A 15154-nucleotide genomic window follows, 5' to 3' on the forward strand; every position below is an offset into this window, starting at 1 on the left:
TTGTCACTTCTGTCTGCGATACCATTACACAACTGCCTTACGCAAACATTTTCGCATACGCCTATGATCAGTATGAACTCAAACGACTTTACTGAGAACGAATCCGTTCTGGGCTCGGGCGAGATACGGTCAACCCCAACGACCCAGTGCAAGCTTTGGGCTATGCACAACTGCGATGCACAGATTTACTCAACAGTATCATATTGGGACCCGCCTTCTGTCTCATTCCAGCAAATTCCTAGTGAGGCGATATCACGTCCCGGATCTATGGACCAAGACCTTTACCCTCCGACGACGACGAACGACTGTAGGTAAATGCAAGCCAAATGCTATGACTAAGCTAATTTCAATCAGCGTCATGGATGGAAAGTCCAGTTGAAGTGCAATTCAACCTTCAGGGCGAGGGCTTCAATATGGCTACTAATGAAGCCATTCCCATGCTTGACCTCAAGCAAGGCACGCTCATCTATGAAGACCAGATGGCTATAGATGATGGTTCAAAGCTGTATTGCACGTCTGGTTCTTCCTCTTTCACTCCCACCTCTAGCCCTTACTACGATGGCTCCTCTCCAGCGGCCTCTGGGGCATGCTACTTCAGCCCTAGCTACTCACCCTCAGATAACCGTACTGCCATGATGTTTTCCGCTGAGAGTTCGAGTGTTGCCTCGGGACCAATGACGCTTCTGCCGAGAACAGACCTTTTAATGAGTCAGAGTCGCAACAACTGCGCCTCTCCTTCTCGAAATCACAATCATCGATATGCTCCTTACAGGTTAGAGGGCTCAAGACTCGAACAATGCTCTCAAGTCACTTCCAACACCTCAGCAAGCCGCAAGCCTGTCCAGCATGGCCACCAAGCTCGCCCAGATGACAACAACAGCCACCAGAATTTTAACTCCGATCATTCTTTCCCCGCTAATGGTGCCACTCCTCTGTCCTCCAACTACGTCAACCTGCAGGCCATGCAGGAAGCACCCCTAATTCTTTCCAGCATTCCCGTCTATCATAGAGGCAACATGTTAATTCCGACCCAGCTTTCATCCCTAACGGCCCAGCAGCACCCTTGGCAAACCGATGTAAACAATTTTGCCCCGCCCCAGCCGCTTCTGTCTCACGGCCTCTCCAGAATACTCCAGAGCAATGGAGACACCGCTTGTCTCAGCGGACACTACATCGACCTTTCTGACCCTCCTGAGCTGTACGCTGCACTCCGTGAGGAGCAGATTCCTCCACCCCCTGAAGACATGAACCCCGAGGATCCCGACATGATTCCCTGCGAGCAGGAATTGAGTTTTGAAGGCGATCTTTACACCCCTAGATGGGTTCGAGGTCATGGCAACAAGCGAGAGGGTTGGTGTGGAATCTGCAAGCCTGGGCGATGGCTTGTGCTGAAGAGCTCGGCTTTCTGGTATGACAAGTCGTTCTCTCATGGTATCAGTGCCGCCACCGGAAGCTCATTCCAGGAACCTCAGCAGAAGCGGCGTATGGATGGAAACCCTGATGTTTGGGAAGGACTTTGTGGTAGCTGTGAACAGTGGGTCGCACTTGTTAGCAGCAAGAAGAAGGGAACCACCTGGTTTAGACACGCTTATAAGGTAAGTCTGACCAGTTCTTCAAAAGGTGCTTTGACTAACAACATCCAGTGTCACACGCACCTTAAGGTGAAAGGCACATCTAAACGTCGCCGTGAAGGGGGAAGCACCAGGGGTTTTGACCAAGCCCCAAGGCTGAACACAACATCAATGACCTATGGCAATGATTGGAAGATGGACCGAATCAAGCCAGCGTTGCCCGAGAACGCGACTGGTTTCCCCCCGTGTCCCAGTTCCTAGTCCTGACGTCAGACTGACAATTTCTACACTTTCTATATCATTCTTATTTTGCTGCGCAAGGCAGAGCCGCCTTCGTTTGCGAACCGCTACTTAGTTTAAGGTGTCTTCCTTCGTTGGAACGCCATTCGGGTATATTATGGATCATGATACGCATACTAGGGAGGGAGTTAACGTGGTTCATGTCAATTAGCCTGAGCCCATCCCCGAGGCATATCAGTCAAATAATGTTTGAAGTGTGATAGCTTCATCTTTCGAGTAAACCCGAACACCCACAATACACACAGCACTCCAAGGACTCGGTGCTTCGTCCTCACTTGAGTTATCACTGTCTGTGCTCTCTCCTACTAGAGCTTTCCTCACATCATGCTCACACCTAGTGTTCCTCCGAGGCCCATCCCTCGACACTTTCTCCAGAGAATGCGTGGCATCGTCAGTATTGTACAGCTCTTCCCATTCACTAATCGGGGAATCTGATGAATCGCCAGCCGAATCCCAAAAAGAAGAACCAAGTAAATGCTCATCGTCTCGTGAAGACATCGTCACTGACACAGGCTTTGCCGACGACCCTTCTTCTTCCACAAGCCGCTCATGGCAAGAGCAAGACCGGATCACCTTCCCGTCTTCTGCATGACGCTGGACGATGATCTCCTGTTGAGCAGTGCCCTTTTCAACGTCACCTGGGAAAGTGCAACCTCTTGTCCCTTCGACATCAGCATTGGTGTTCCTTGTCAATGGCCTTTCACCCGTCTGCGTCGAAGCCAAGGGCTCCTTATTTGAAGCGCTATCTATTTCTCTGTGAGCTTTGCAACGAGTTCGTTGTTTGTTCTTGTTCTTCTGTTTCTGCTTTTTGGTAAGGACTCGTTTGATGTGGCGTTCCTCCCATCGTCGGCGGCGCTCCTCCCGACGGCACTTCGATGCTCTCTCTCGATCCTTGATCTTATCTAAGCGGCTGGCTTCGCTAATATAAGCTTCGGCCTTCTTGTAGGCTACGTCGTAAGCAAAGCCAACCTGTGCCAGCTTGACATTCTCCGTCCTGGCTCTGCACTCCTGCTTGATGACGTCCTCTACTGACTCCAATGATGTGTCTCTTTCCGCATCTACTCGCGTGCATATGGTGTAAGTACCGGGTATCAACTTGGGCAGCTCTACAGAAGCTGATCGTGTCATCAAAGAGTTGTCATGAGACTGCGCTACACACCGACGAACCCCTGAGTCGGTGTCATGGTAAATGCGAAAACTAAGATGGAAGGCGTATTGGCCGTGGAGACCATTGAAATACCGTCTGTCAAGCTGTGAAACTGCAACGACAACTGGAGACTCCTTTGTCAGGATGATACGGAATCGGTCTTCGTGGCATGCCCTCCAGGGCACGTTAATGCTGATCCAACTCTGGCTGCACCTCCAGTCTACCTCTCGGAAGAGCCTTGTGCGATCCAGGTGCGAGTATTTCCGCAGAAAGTCTTCAAAAGAGATCCAAAAGACAGAGTCGCCACCGAAGCGATGCCCGAGTTCCTGCTGGACTTCTGCCGTCCACTCCTTTGAGCCATCACTCCAGGCGCCTTCCCAGATGCCCTTACGGGCATGAGCCCACGGATTGCGGATCTTGAGCAACCTCTTGCCAGACTTGAGTGTGTGGGCCGCCACGACAATGTAGGCGTGGCCCTCTGAGATGCCGTCACGTTCGCCGTAGCCGCCATCCAGTATCCCAGTCGAGGCGCCAAACAGAAACTCCTGGTTGACCTTGGATAATTCATCAGCCCAGAAGACGTCAGGATCAAGAATGTCTGAGGTAAGTAGCTGAGTCGTTACTCCGCCGCTAAGATCTTCCAAACCCTCACCAACCCAGCCACATGCCAATGCTGCATAGTCACCATGAGCCTTGGCATAAGCTTTCTCGATGAGAGGAACCCAGGTTTCGTTCTGGTCTCTACACTGGGCAAAGAAAAGGGCCTTGGAACCGGTCTGGTACGTTCTCTTGTACTCACTTTCCGCGTCAACTCGATCGGTCTGTTGCAGAAGTGCTCTCTGCAAACTCGGAGAGTCCCAACAGGGTGATTGAAGATAGAGTGTATCATCGATGATGGTGTATGCCCACGCTCCGTCTCGGTAGAAGACGAAGCCGTAGACGCCGACTTCTACTCCAACTATTAGTATCTTTCGAGACTGCAACATGATATGAAATGGGGTATACCTGTGTCATGCGCCGCACATGTCTGAGTGAGCCCATATTCAAGATTCGGAAGAGCGGTCAAGCCTGCAACAAACCAGCAGTTGCTGAGCTTGCCCTGCTTCACATCCCCCCCATCTACGTTCTTCATGAACGTAGGCAGTGAAAAGATTTCATGTACCCTTTTGACGGCACCAGGTGCATTTGGCTCCGTGTCGAGGCAAGATATCTCACCGAGATCAAATATTGTCTGTCGAAGCCCATTCAGACAATGACCTTGATCCGCAAAATCAAATAACTGAGCTATGCAATTAACCACCAAGAACCAATCCGGCGTCCGAGGGTCACTATGAGTACTCACGAGGTCCCAGTCCCTGTCTCTATATCTCATATTCACCCGCTTACACTCTTTGACGATCTCGTTCACTTTTCGCTGGCACTGTGTTACTGCTCGGAGACGTCCTTCAGTAAGCAATTCGTTACTATGATTGCCGTTTAGAGCAGCTTTTTCTGGCTGATCCAGTGGCAGGATCGTCAGGGCTTGTTGAGGGCAGGGGCTTGAGAAGCATCTCCAAATATTGTTGATCGAGGTCTGCGGCGACAACAACGGTTTCTTCTTCTTTTTCTTCCTTGTTTTCAAATTCACCCTACCGCTTCGCGAAGAGCTTTCTGAGTCAGATGAAGTAGAATGTGTCATGTATCGTAGATGACACGCAAGAGAAGCAAGGGATGGCGAGCTGGGGGGTTTATAACCCAATTCTAACAGCTCGATTGAGGAATAGTGGTTGATAACGGACTCCCTAGAAGTCCAGAATGAGATGTTTTCTTCTAAATCTTCGCTCGCAAGCCTCATTCATCTTTACGTCCAATCTAGCGCGCCTCAACGTGAGCTTCAAGATCCGGAAACGGACTTTTTCAGACTTCGTTGACCGAAATAGGGACTTCAGGCGACGGACATTCCCACGGAGTCAAGCATGGAATATCGACATTCCACCTTCATGTCAACTCCGAATCTGGTTGCTATCCAGTAGGTCGTACCCTACGTAAGAATAGCCAGAGGCAGAAATCCATCCCTTTTGACTGATCGATTGCGCTGTATAAGCTCCACAGCCCTGAGTGGACATTAAGTAGTCTGCTTGTCCGAAGGCGTTGTTCAAGCCTTGGGTGCATTTGCTACAACACGTAGGTGTTGCTGATTGCCATGTGCCCCACACAGTATGACCAAGAAGAATTACAGTAGTTCCGTCGCTTGCTGGAGGTCTTTATACGACTGGTTGGCACTGTAAAAGGCAAAGCCACTTCTGGACTAGTGCTTATGCCAATGGCTACTTCTCAGGTACGCTTGTCACACGATACAAGTACGTTTACAGGCCAATTTTCAGCCCAAACTGGACGGTAAGCTTGGATGTAGATGCTTGCACCTAAAGAGCGTCTCCTTTTTCCCAAAGAAAGACAATGTTATTGCAAGGAGGAAAATGCCCATGCACTATACTGTACAGTAGGGGGGCAGGTTCACCGTGTGTAATCCACTATCATGCTTCTGTGGAGAGTGCCTCAGGGTGGGCTAAACGTGGTGCAAACGTAGTGCACGGCCGGGCCTACACCAGTTCTTGATCGTAACAGCATCTTGCTTTCTCGGCGTTCGGCAATCAAATGTTCGTCCTGACATTAGCTCTTGACCGCATGAGATATCTGAAAGGCTACCTGGTCCTCCCTATTCAGCGTGTCCGATACTGATCAAAGTCTGAAAATATTTGTGCCATCATATGCCAATTTGGATGCTTTTAGTGTGCGGCAAGGACAGGGATCGTACTGGTGTCGTCGACACGTGAAGCGGGCGCCACACCTAGTCTGTTTTGGGCCACTTCCTACAAAATTGCCCAAGGTTATGGCGCAAAAGAGTCAAAAAGCTCAAGTTAGGACTATTCAGCGGCCTGGGGTCGTGAATAGACATTCTTACCTGATAAAATCGGTTCTGCAAACAAGTTGAAACATTTTGTGCGTTGGTATACAGTACTGAGCACCTGCACCTTCCGGTCCAAAAACAGTATGCTCTTTGCAAAGTCTACGGTGGGACCATCCGGGTACATGGCTCCTCCTCATAAGCAGACGTTTTTGTCAGAATTTGGCCGCCTTATGGATACGTAAATAATTTCTGGCTAAGCGAATGAAGTACTTCAAAGTACCGCTGCTGCCTGGAGTTCCTGGTTGCGGATCTGGGGAAGTGGAGACACAGATGCGTGCGAGTCATAAGTACTCTCGCTTGCATGAATCAGGTAAGCACATTAGAATGTGCGCTTTTTCAATCGAGCAAGAGAGTGCATCGTGTAGACCTCTACTTTAGGTGGATCTGTTGGAGAGGAAGGTGCAAGTGCTCAGTACTGTCGAGACGCGCTGTGACATGACATGGGCACGCCTCAAGATATCGTGGATAGAAGTGGATACATCATCTGACTCGTTGGGAGCATCATACTTTCCATATAAACCACTTTCTGCTCCTCTTGCCATTGCGGCATGAGGGTGACTCGTTGCTTCAGATACATCGTCTAGTTCTTGGCCATAGTAATTTGTTGACCGCAGGGTAAGCATACCTCGAAAATACCATCATCAAAACACTAGTCCCAGAATGGCGTTCCCTTGGTACGGCGCGTCAGCCACTTCCTGTCAGCACGCGCCATTGAGCATGGGATAATGCCATACATACCTATTTGAGATTTACAAGATGTGATCGCCATGAAAAACTTAAACTCAGTGTCACTCTCAGAAACCATACTAGTACACACAGCCCAGCGCAAGGAACATGGCAGTTTGCAAGTGCCAGAGTATAAAGTAAGCCATTTTACGTACACTGGGGCAAATTGCGGACCAGCAGAGATGTGCCAGGCCAAGTAAAATGCTAGTATACAAGCGCTGGTACACAAACTACTCTGGCTCATCTGTGCCGGCACGCAGCGTGTGCTGGCACACATACGCTGACGCACATGTGCCAGGACATTTGTAGCGGCGCATGCTGGCCAGAGCAGGACTACTAGTGGATGTAGCCTAGCTCATGTGTGCCATTCCGGATACGCCAGCACACGTGGTGTAGCTTATCTGTAACAGCATGGATGGGGCGGCACGTGTGTGCTTGCGCAATTGAACCAGCGTATACGCGCCAGCACACGCTGCGTGCCGGCACAGATGAGCCAGAGTAGTTTGTGTACTAGCACACCCAGACCAGCTCAACATGTATGCTGGTCCATGTGTGCAGGCGCATCTGTTGTACTAGTTAACCAGCTCCAGTTCACCTAAGGTGCCAGTGCACGCGGACTATCGCAGTGAATGTTCTAGCACACATATGCCCGGTCATCTCGCTGAAACAGTTTGATTGAGTAACCTTGATCTATCTCGCAGAGATATTGGATACAATTAAAGAGTACCATCAGCATCATCAGTTTCAATTACCTTATTCCTCTTGATTTGCAGCGTACGGTGAAGAAAACCCTCTCTTGCTCTTTTCTTCTCCCTCAAGGTATAAATATCTCCCAAGATATCACGCTCACTATATATCAGGTTTTCTTTGACAAGAATTATGAGCCTGTCCTCTTCTTTTTTTTCGATCTTTAACGCTCTGAAGCATGAGTGAGGCACCAACGTCCTCATATACTGGTCAGCCATACTGTAGCCTTGTTGTTCGATTACCTCTAACCATGCCGTCAACTCTGCCTCCGTCTTTACAACCCTTGTTTTTCTCCTTATTTCAACCGGGAATGCCATCCTTTGCAAGTCTGAGGTTTCAGACGTGAGCGGTGGATTGTCCTCTTCGATTTCTTGCAAGTCTGAGGTTTCGGACATGGGCGGAGGGGTGTCCTCTTCAAACGGAAAAAGGGCTGCCTCCTCCTAGTAGGGTTGATTAGTCCTTTTTTTTTTTCTTGCCACTTGCCATGGAGCCTACATCTCTTACCTCTTGATTTCTCACCTCCCGTGCTTCTGATTCGAGTTCCTTCCTGCGAGATTCCAAGGTGTTAATAACCTGCTCAACATTATTCTTTTGGTGTTCAAGGCGTTTTAAATCGCCATTGGCCGCCTCTTTCTTGGAGTTGAGGGCAGAGAGGCTCTGTCGCTGGTCTGCAACTTCCTGACACAGGGTCTGGTACTCTGTGTCCAGATCTCTCTTAGCCGCTTCTCCTTGATTTAGTTCAGTCTGGAGTTGCGTTTTCCGATTTTCCAGATTCTGTTCCTGCGCTTTCATGGCTCTGATGCTTTCGTCGAGCTTATTCTCTTCTTGTTTTTTGTTGTCAATTCGTCCCTGACGCTGCGATTCCTGCGAGAGTAACTGGTCATACCTCTCCTGCAGTTCGGAAATGGATGCGCGTAGCTGATCCTCTTGGCGTATTAATTGTTCACTGGCCCCCTGTATCCTAGGCCGGTATTCGTCGTCGATCAGTTCGCACTCGCCCACCTCGGCCGCCCTATGCAGCAACTCGTCGATACCTTGCGGTTTATCTGGATAGATGTCAAAGTAGAGCGATCGCTGGATGAAGAAGAAAGATGATTCAAGACTTTCCGGGTCGAACGGCTTGTGGAGATTCGAAAGAAAGAGCGAACTTTTGTACCTCTTCAAGTCCTCGGGATGAGGTTTGCCGTGCTTGTAAGGCTTTGAATCAATATTCGAATCCTGTTTGTAGACGGACTGTATAGGAGATTGTCTCCAGCACGCATTGGCCCGTATATGATCTATCTGGTCCGATCGGCATCCGAGTCTATGAGCAAGCACCGCGAGCTCAAAGAGCTTGGCCTCGTCCACGCAGCTCTTGGGCTCAGCTCGTTTTGACGTTACATCACGAGGTAAGGATGGAAATTCTCGTAAAGCAAAAAGCCACAGCTGTCTGCGTGCGATCTCGAATTGGTCAATCTCACTGACGTGGACCAGTTTGAAACGAGTGTCAGATACCTGTAACAAGCAACGGCCATCGCCTCTCTCTTCAAATCCGTTATTCAAATCGTCCCATAGGTCCCGCGCCTGACGGTGGCGTGGAACCAGGTGTCTCAGGCAATCGATAACGCTCTGTAGATATAGGGTATTCCTAAAGAAAATCCCTAACGTTGGAACAACTCGATCCGTCGTGGCTGATTCGAGCCGAGACAAGATGGCGGCTCGTTCTGTGTTGTCGAAGTTACGCAAGATCTCGCCGCTGTTGGCGAGGTTGAGGCCGGCGTATGCACCTGAGGCTCTGCCGCTGACCACCTTGACAGTGTTCATATCTAATCTCAGTTTCATACTCACATCATGACAGCAGATGTAGTCCCAGAAGTCAAACACACGTTTAATCTGATTTCGGGTCTGAATACGTCAATGTTTAGAAAAGCATACATCATCGTCATCGAAGCGCCTACCTGTTGTCTCGGCATAGCTATTGTCTTTCCTACGTTGCCGAGGCTGATTCCCCAGAAAAGGGCGGGGATCTCATGGAATCGCCTCAATAAGTCTCCTTGAGAAGACGGACCCGACCATAGCCGCTTCAAGTCTTTCGCTTTGCCCTCGGAATGACGCATAAGCTGAGCGTACCATGGGTTGGGCCGGGGTCCTTGATCAGGATCGCCGTTCTTCAACCAGAACAAAGTGATATTGTAGAAGTATTCGGCATCTGTCATTTGCCTCTCGCTCGCCCTTTCATCTGCTAGGTCGTTTCTTGCATCTTCGCTTAGGTCTGTTTCTTCAGTTTAACACTCTAGTCTTCTCGATCTATCCTTCGGGGAAGCCTTGTATACCTGTTGAGTACAAACGAACAATCCAACGCTTTTTCCGGTTTACGACTGTGGCGTCAGAGGCCAGAACTCGGTGTTCACCTTTGAGACAAATGACTTTGCCATCAGCAAGATCTAGTTCCGCAAATACCCCGTCTTCTTTCTTGAGGTCCTCGAGGGAGAGGCTTTTCTCGGCTCTCTGTAGACTTTCTTCGAGCAGTGCTGGATCGATCAAGGCCGGGATCTGATGGCTGACCTGCTCCGGGGACCAGTCACATCCACGCCTAAACATGGTCTCCAAACTAGCCACATTCTTCTGATCTGGGCTCCCACTGAGCGGATTCCGTTGCCGGCACCAGTCAAAATCTAGGGCTCCAAACCGGATGCTTGCTATGCCTAAGAAATACTGCTGCTTCTCTTTGCTCAGCCTGTCTCTGCGGGTACGGGAATCCATTGCTGATGGAAAATATCATGGTGCAAATAACAAAAGGTGATAGGAACATACAAATAAGGCGAGGCACAAGGGCCAAAATGGTCACCACCAGTGTTGCAAGGAACAAAAGATGAGAGATCCGGTTGCAATCGGCTCTCTAGTGGTTCCAAGAGCCCTGAACAGACTCTTTTTGGATTACACGTCTAGCCGGTAGACATTATCGACTCGTCCATATATATCATACGCTGCTGTCGCAATGTTCAGTCCACTCAAGTATGGCGTGGCTGTAAGCGCTATGGACAATGAGAAGCAACCGGATAAGAGGGCCACTCGGCTTGGAGATTTCTTTGGCGGCAGCGATGTTATTGCAGACTGTGAGAGTCAATCATCGAAAGTGATTCCTCCGCAAATAGATACCTCGGGTGATGAACGCACCTCCGACAAAAAAGCCAAAACCCTTCTCAAGAGCATCCCTGACATTCCGCCCAAGGCTCAGCAAGTCTCGAAGCCTCCCAAGAGAGTTGCTTTTGCCGGCCTCCCAGCGATAGTTGAGAATCCCATGGCTATCCTGGGCCCTAAAAAGCACGTAGAAGATAACAGAATAACCGCATCATTGGAGCATGACCAAACCAAAGCCAACCGTCTAGAGCGGCACTTTGAGCGATACTACAAGATCTCGCTAGGTCGAAATATGGACGTACAGTTAGCGAGGACAAAACCGGCGGCCTTTGAGGAGAAACCGCCATTACTTGACGAGAAACAAAGCAGTGTCTTGTTTTGGACCCTGTCTGGATCCGAAAGTGAAGAACAGGTATCTGTAGTCCGTAAGATTGAGAACAGGAGGTTCGTCAAAGGAATCGGGGTCTATACGATGCCTACGCCAGGTGAGTTCACCGTAGTGTATGAATTCATGCCAGTATCTCTTGCAGAGATCGCAGCGTCTCGTAAAGTCCGTGGTCCTGAATTGGCCTATATTCTGAAGCAGGTTCGTGCCTCAATGACGCCCCCAATTCATACACATTCTTGCTTACATGGAAGATTTTGGATGGTCTTTTGTACCTTGAGGAACACGATATAGGTCACCCAGAGTTGAGTTGCTCCAACGTGCTACTGGATACATCTGGCCAGGTCAAGATTTGTACAGTCACCTCCTTTACATACCAGTCTGGCATCCTAGCTAACCTTTTTACAAAAGGGGGCCAGCATTTCTGTTCCTATGGGACGACCGATAACGTGCTCGCCGGATTTTGGCGAATAACTGTAGAACTCATGAATGGCTATCTGAAGAAAGACATGCGAGGAGACCACGTTGACTACGCAAAGTGGACGGCATATCCAGCAGCTGTCGACTTTTACAAGTGTTTGGAGACTCTGAACCACGCTCAACGTAATGAAGAACGTCTGCTACCCGCTAAGACTAGGACACTTCATAGCAGATTCGAAACAGTCAAAGAGGTAAGTAAATGATCATTCCACAAGATGTACACCTGGCCGGGAGTGAGTTAATTTCGAATGAAGCATCCATTTTGGGCTACGGCCTGCAGACCGCACGAGGTTGGAGCACTAACACAACTTGTCCTGTTCACAAACAGATGGATAGTGAGTAACATAAAGGGATTTTGATGGAAAGGCTGGTAAATAGGCTATAAGATACAGTAAATACCAGGGCATATCTGATACCAAGCAGCATAGTAGATTGATAGAGTTTGGTTGGATACTTCTCTTTGCTACAGTACTATAATAAGATCCATAGAAAATACAAAGCTAATTTTACAACACCTAAGATATGTCCCAGTGCGGCAATATGTAGGAAGGCGCGACCCTCGTCCCAAAGTGGCTGTCTCTGACATCGTTGTCTGAACCCCCATGGGTGATAACGACCACTATATCAAGGTTGATAATCTGTAAACACCAGGTCGACCGCGCTTGGATGCTCTCCTGCAAATTTGACGAGCGTATTCCTCATATCTTTGGAAACTGAGGCTGTACGTACTGTCAGTCTTGCTCGCAAATTAGAATGAAAGACTGACCTGCGATCATGGTAGGCTTCTCGGAGTCGCCTTGAGCAGGGCTTATCACTGCATCATTGATCAACAATGTCTCGAGAGGCAAGTCACGGTTGTAAACCTTGATCCTGGTTCTACCTGGCTTCTCACTCTCCTTCTTTTCCATTTCCCGGATGAACAGCTGGACTTTAGGGGGCAATGAGGATTTTTCCTCCTCGTAGCACATGGAAATCTTTATACCCGATATTTGCGGGGGTTTTCCGCCTCCCTCCTCCGTGTCATCGCCTTCGTCAAGGGCGAGGGCAAAGTCGATAATGTCAAAAACCGCATGCGATTGCTCTGCAACTCCTGTCAACCGAGGAAGAGAATGAAGGAAGGAGAGACCTACTCCAGGATGGAATATGCCAGATCAGATGTACGGGCGCGCTACGGGTTTCAGGCGTGCTACGGATTTCATGCGCACGAGTCGCATGGACTAGCCCCTGTAGATACGGCGCAACAGCCACCACACCTAGGCCAGTGGCAACTAACAGGATCGTTTCATATCCTTTCATGGCGATTGTAGCTCCGTAGGGGCCCATATAAAGACCGATATTGGACTTGAGGCCGCGCTTCACTGCATCCCGTAACTTGCTGGTGAGGCCGCGTTTGACCCCGACAAATACCTTCAGTTCTGTTTGGGCACGGATCGACCAGTTGGCAACCGTGAACGGGTGACTCTGTAGCCCTGATAGCGGGCCCAACGGGATCCATAAGTTAATATATTGCCCAGGCTCGACCTTGACTGGCTTTCTCAGCGTCATTCTGACCTGGATGTAATCGTAGCTACCATTCTGACTGAGGGACACCGACTGGAACCACCAACCATTCGTATACACAGTCTCCCCGACCTGCCAGGCCAGAGAGCCTAGGAAGATGCCGGCAACCACATAGAGGAATATGAGAGAAAACTGCGAGTCGGTCGGAATGTGGCGCCACATGGCGAAGCCCAACCATCCCGCTACAAGATAGTGAATGGACAGTAGCATTTCATAAGGAATCCATGACGGGAAAGTCCTGATAGGTATGAGGATGAAGTAGATTCCGGCAAGAGCCTGTTTGATGTCAGCTCTAAAAAACTTATCACGGATAGCGAGCTCGTTACTAAAGTAGCATAAAGATTGTGCCCCTGATCTACGGCAGACCATCCGTGTCTGGAGAACGCTCCTACGGCGTGGATAGTGGACAAAATGGCAACTACGTACCCTGCACCGGCGTGTATTCGCCTCTGGACACGAAGCCGAAATCGCAGGACGGAAGCGATGAAGTCAAGACAGGGACCAATATACAAGACTATGAGGTTAATGAATGCAAGCTTGCCCGCTCTGAAGCAGGCTTCTGCCACGTCCCCAGCACCGATGACGATGCAACTCAGGTTGGATGTAAGATAAGAGAGAAATATGAGAATATGAGCCCAGGTGATGATGTCCACGCTACTTCCGCGACGGAATGGGCCTCTGTACGCCAGAAACCTCACCGCCCATTGGGAGATTCTTCTTCCCAGGCGACGGAGGACTGGTGGACATATGCAACGGAGGATGATTCGTATGGCACGCCGCAGGGCTAGCAATACGAGAAAGCCCGTCAACCCTATTCCGTACCAGTCCGTTATGGTTAGGACACTGACATCAAGCTCCATTGATGCGGTGATTCTTTTGATCCACACAGGAAGGGGGGGAGGGGAAGGGGAAGAGGGGACAGCCAGGACGTCGGTTGCCATACAGAAGCATATAAGTGCATGGACGGCTTGTTCCAGCCGCTTCATGATCCAGCGGTAACCAATTGCCACAGCTCACTTTAGCTTGTATGAGAGTGCGAGAACAAGGATCCGAATCGGTCTTTTTCAAGGTCGCTAACGTCCAGCAAGGGCCAAAACTGGCTGAAAACCTTAAGCATGTTAAGTCTTTTCTTCGGAGCTTATGCACGCTCGACGTCACAGAATGTTGCTTTGAGCCTTCATGAACCCCCTAGCAAAAGGGTAAGCTCACGAGCACGTACAAGAATTTGGATCTACCCAGCACATCGATCTTCTTGAGTAGGAAGGCACACATGGTCTAGCAGGCTATACGCAGATTAAACAGACGAGGGATCCATATGGTGAGAGTGTTTGCAATTGTCAAATTTCCCTTGTTTAAGGGTTGGGGAAGCAAGACGTCAAACGGTGTCATGGTTATTGCTATCATATTCTCATCAAGTCTATCCTATGAACAACAAGCCGTAACTATATATCGCACCAGCCTTTGCAACTCATAACTCACATCGGATAGAAAACTCAAATCATCCGATGGCGTGATATAGCCAGCCCAATCACACAGTATCTAATTATTGCTATTGTCCTTCCTGTTCGGTAGCAGGCAGCTTCAGGATATCCGCTCGAAAAGCTGGCCAGTATTTATCCTTGATCCACGATCCCAAGTACTATAGCGCTCTCATGGGCTTCGGCAGTGTCGCCATAAGTGCATATTCCATACGAATTCATGACCGGCAATTACGCAAACTATACTGGTAGAAGGGGGACAAAAATAAATAAATAAAATAATAAAGCTCCGTATCTAAGTATTGACGCTCCTAAGAGCTGTGCGTTAAGTGGCTCATGTGTTATTCGCCTTTTGTTTGTTTCTAATATCGATATGCTGTCAATTGCTGTTCGTCAGATCTCCTTCTATGGACTTGCTGACTGCAATGTTAAGTGCCCATACTGAAGGCTTCCAGATCTGGTAAAGCGTATCCCGAAATAAGCACATCGTTTTTGGCTCAACCTCGTCGATGTGCAAGCTTGTCTACCTGTCAGGCATTACGTGTATTCAGTCCATTGATCCAGATTGGTATATTTCATGTTGCGTTCTGTGTAATTCTACCCCTTAGAGGTTTTACCATTTCGGTTGTAATCTTAACGTATCCCTGCTTGCACGTGACACTCAGTGCATGTTCAACACTACCTGACTTGTTC

At 49.2% G+C, this 15154-nt stretch overlaps 5 protein-coding genes across 5 annotated transcripts; 2 read left to right on the top strand and 3 right to left on the bottom strand.

The window, feature by feature from the left end:
- Positions 1-72: 72 nt before the first annotated feature.
- BKA55DRAFT_696911 (uncharacterized protein) lies at positions 73-1832 on the top strand (the record flags this gene model as incomplete). The annotated part of the gene is made up of 3 exons (XM_046200319.1): positions 73-307; positions 355-1595; positions 1644-1832. The coding sequence occupies 3 exons, from the start codon at positions 73-75 to the stop codon at positions 1830-1832; spliced, it is 1665 nt and encodes a 554-aa protein (XP_046042838.1).
- A 213-nt stretch (positions 1833-2045) lies between these two features.
- On the bottom strand, positions 2046-4696 carry BKA55DRAFT_545678 (uncharacterized protein; the record flags this gene model as incomplete). Its single annotated transcript, XM_046190837.1, has 2 exons — positions 2046-3976; positions 4024-4696. The coding sequence occupies 2 exons, from the start codon at positions 4694-4696 to the stop codon at positions 2046-2048; spliced, it is 2604 nt and encodes an 867-aa protein (XP_046042839.1).
- A 2620-nt stretch (positions 4697-7316) lies between these two features.
- Positions 7317-10180, bottom strand: BKA55DRAFT_626446 (uncharacterized protein; the record flags this gene model as incomplete). The annotated part of the gene is made up of 6 exons (XM_046196856.1): positions 7317-7878; positions 7943-7985; positions 8316-9226; positions 9266-9322; positions 9376-9695; positions 9751-10180. The coding sequence occupies 6 exons, from the start codon at positions 10178-10180 to the stop codon at positions 7408-7410; spliced, it is 2232 nt and encodes a 743-aa protein (XP_046042840.1). The 3' UTR covers positions 7317-7407.
- Positions 10181-10454: 274 nt separating this feature from the next.
- BKA55DRAFT_545680 (uncharacterized protein) lies at positions 10455-11766 on the top strand (the record flags this gene model as incomplete). The annotated part of the gene is made up of 4 exons (XM_046190838.1): positions 10455-11043; positions 11077-11144; positions 11288-11614; positions 11704-11766. 4 exons carry the CDS (start codon positions 10455-10457, stop codon positions 11764-11766), a joined length of 1047 nt encoding a protein of 348 aa, XP_046042841.1.
- A 716-nt stretch (positions 11767-12482) lies between these two features.
- On the bottom strand, positions 12483-13843 carry BKA55DRAFT_526647 (uncharacterized protein; the record flags this gene model as incomplete). Its single annotated transcript, XM_046188864.1, has 2 exons — positions 12483-13259; positions 13310-13843. 2 exons carry the CDS (start codon positions 13841-13843, stop codon positions 12483-12485), a joined length of 1311 nt encoding a protein of 436 aa, XP_046042842.1.
- Positions 13844-15154: the final 1311 nt, after the last annotated feature.

The sequence above is a fragment of the Fusarium redolens genome (genome assembly GCF_020744475.1).
Source record: "Fusarium redolens strain MPI-CAGE-AT-0023 chromosome Unknown BKA55scaffold_24, whole genome shotgun sequence".
Lineage (NCBI taxonomy): Eukaryota > Fungi > Ascomycota > Sordariomycetes > Hypocreales > Nectriaceae > Fusarium > Fusarium redolens.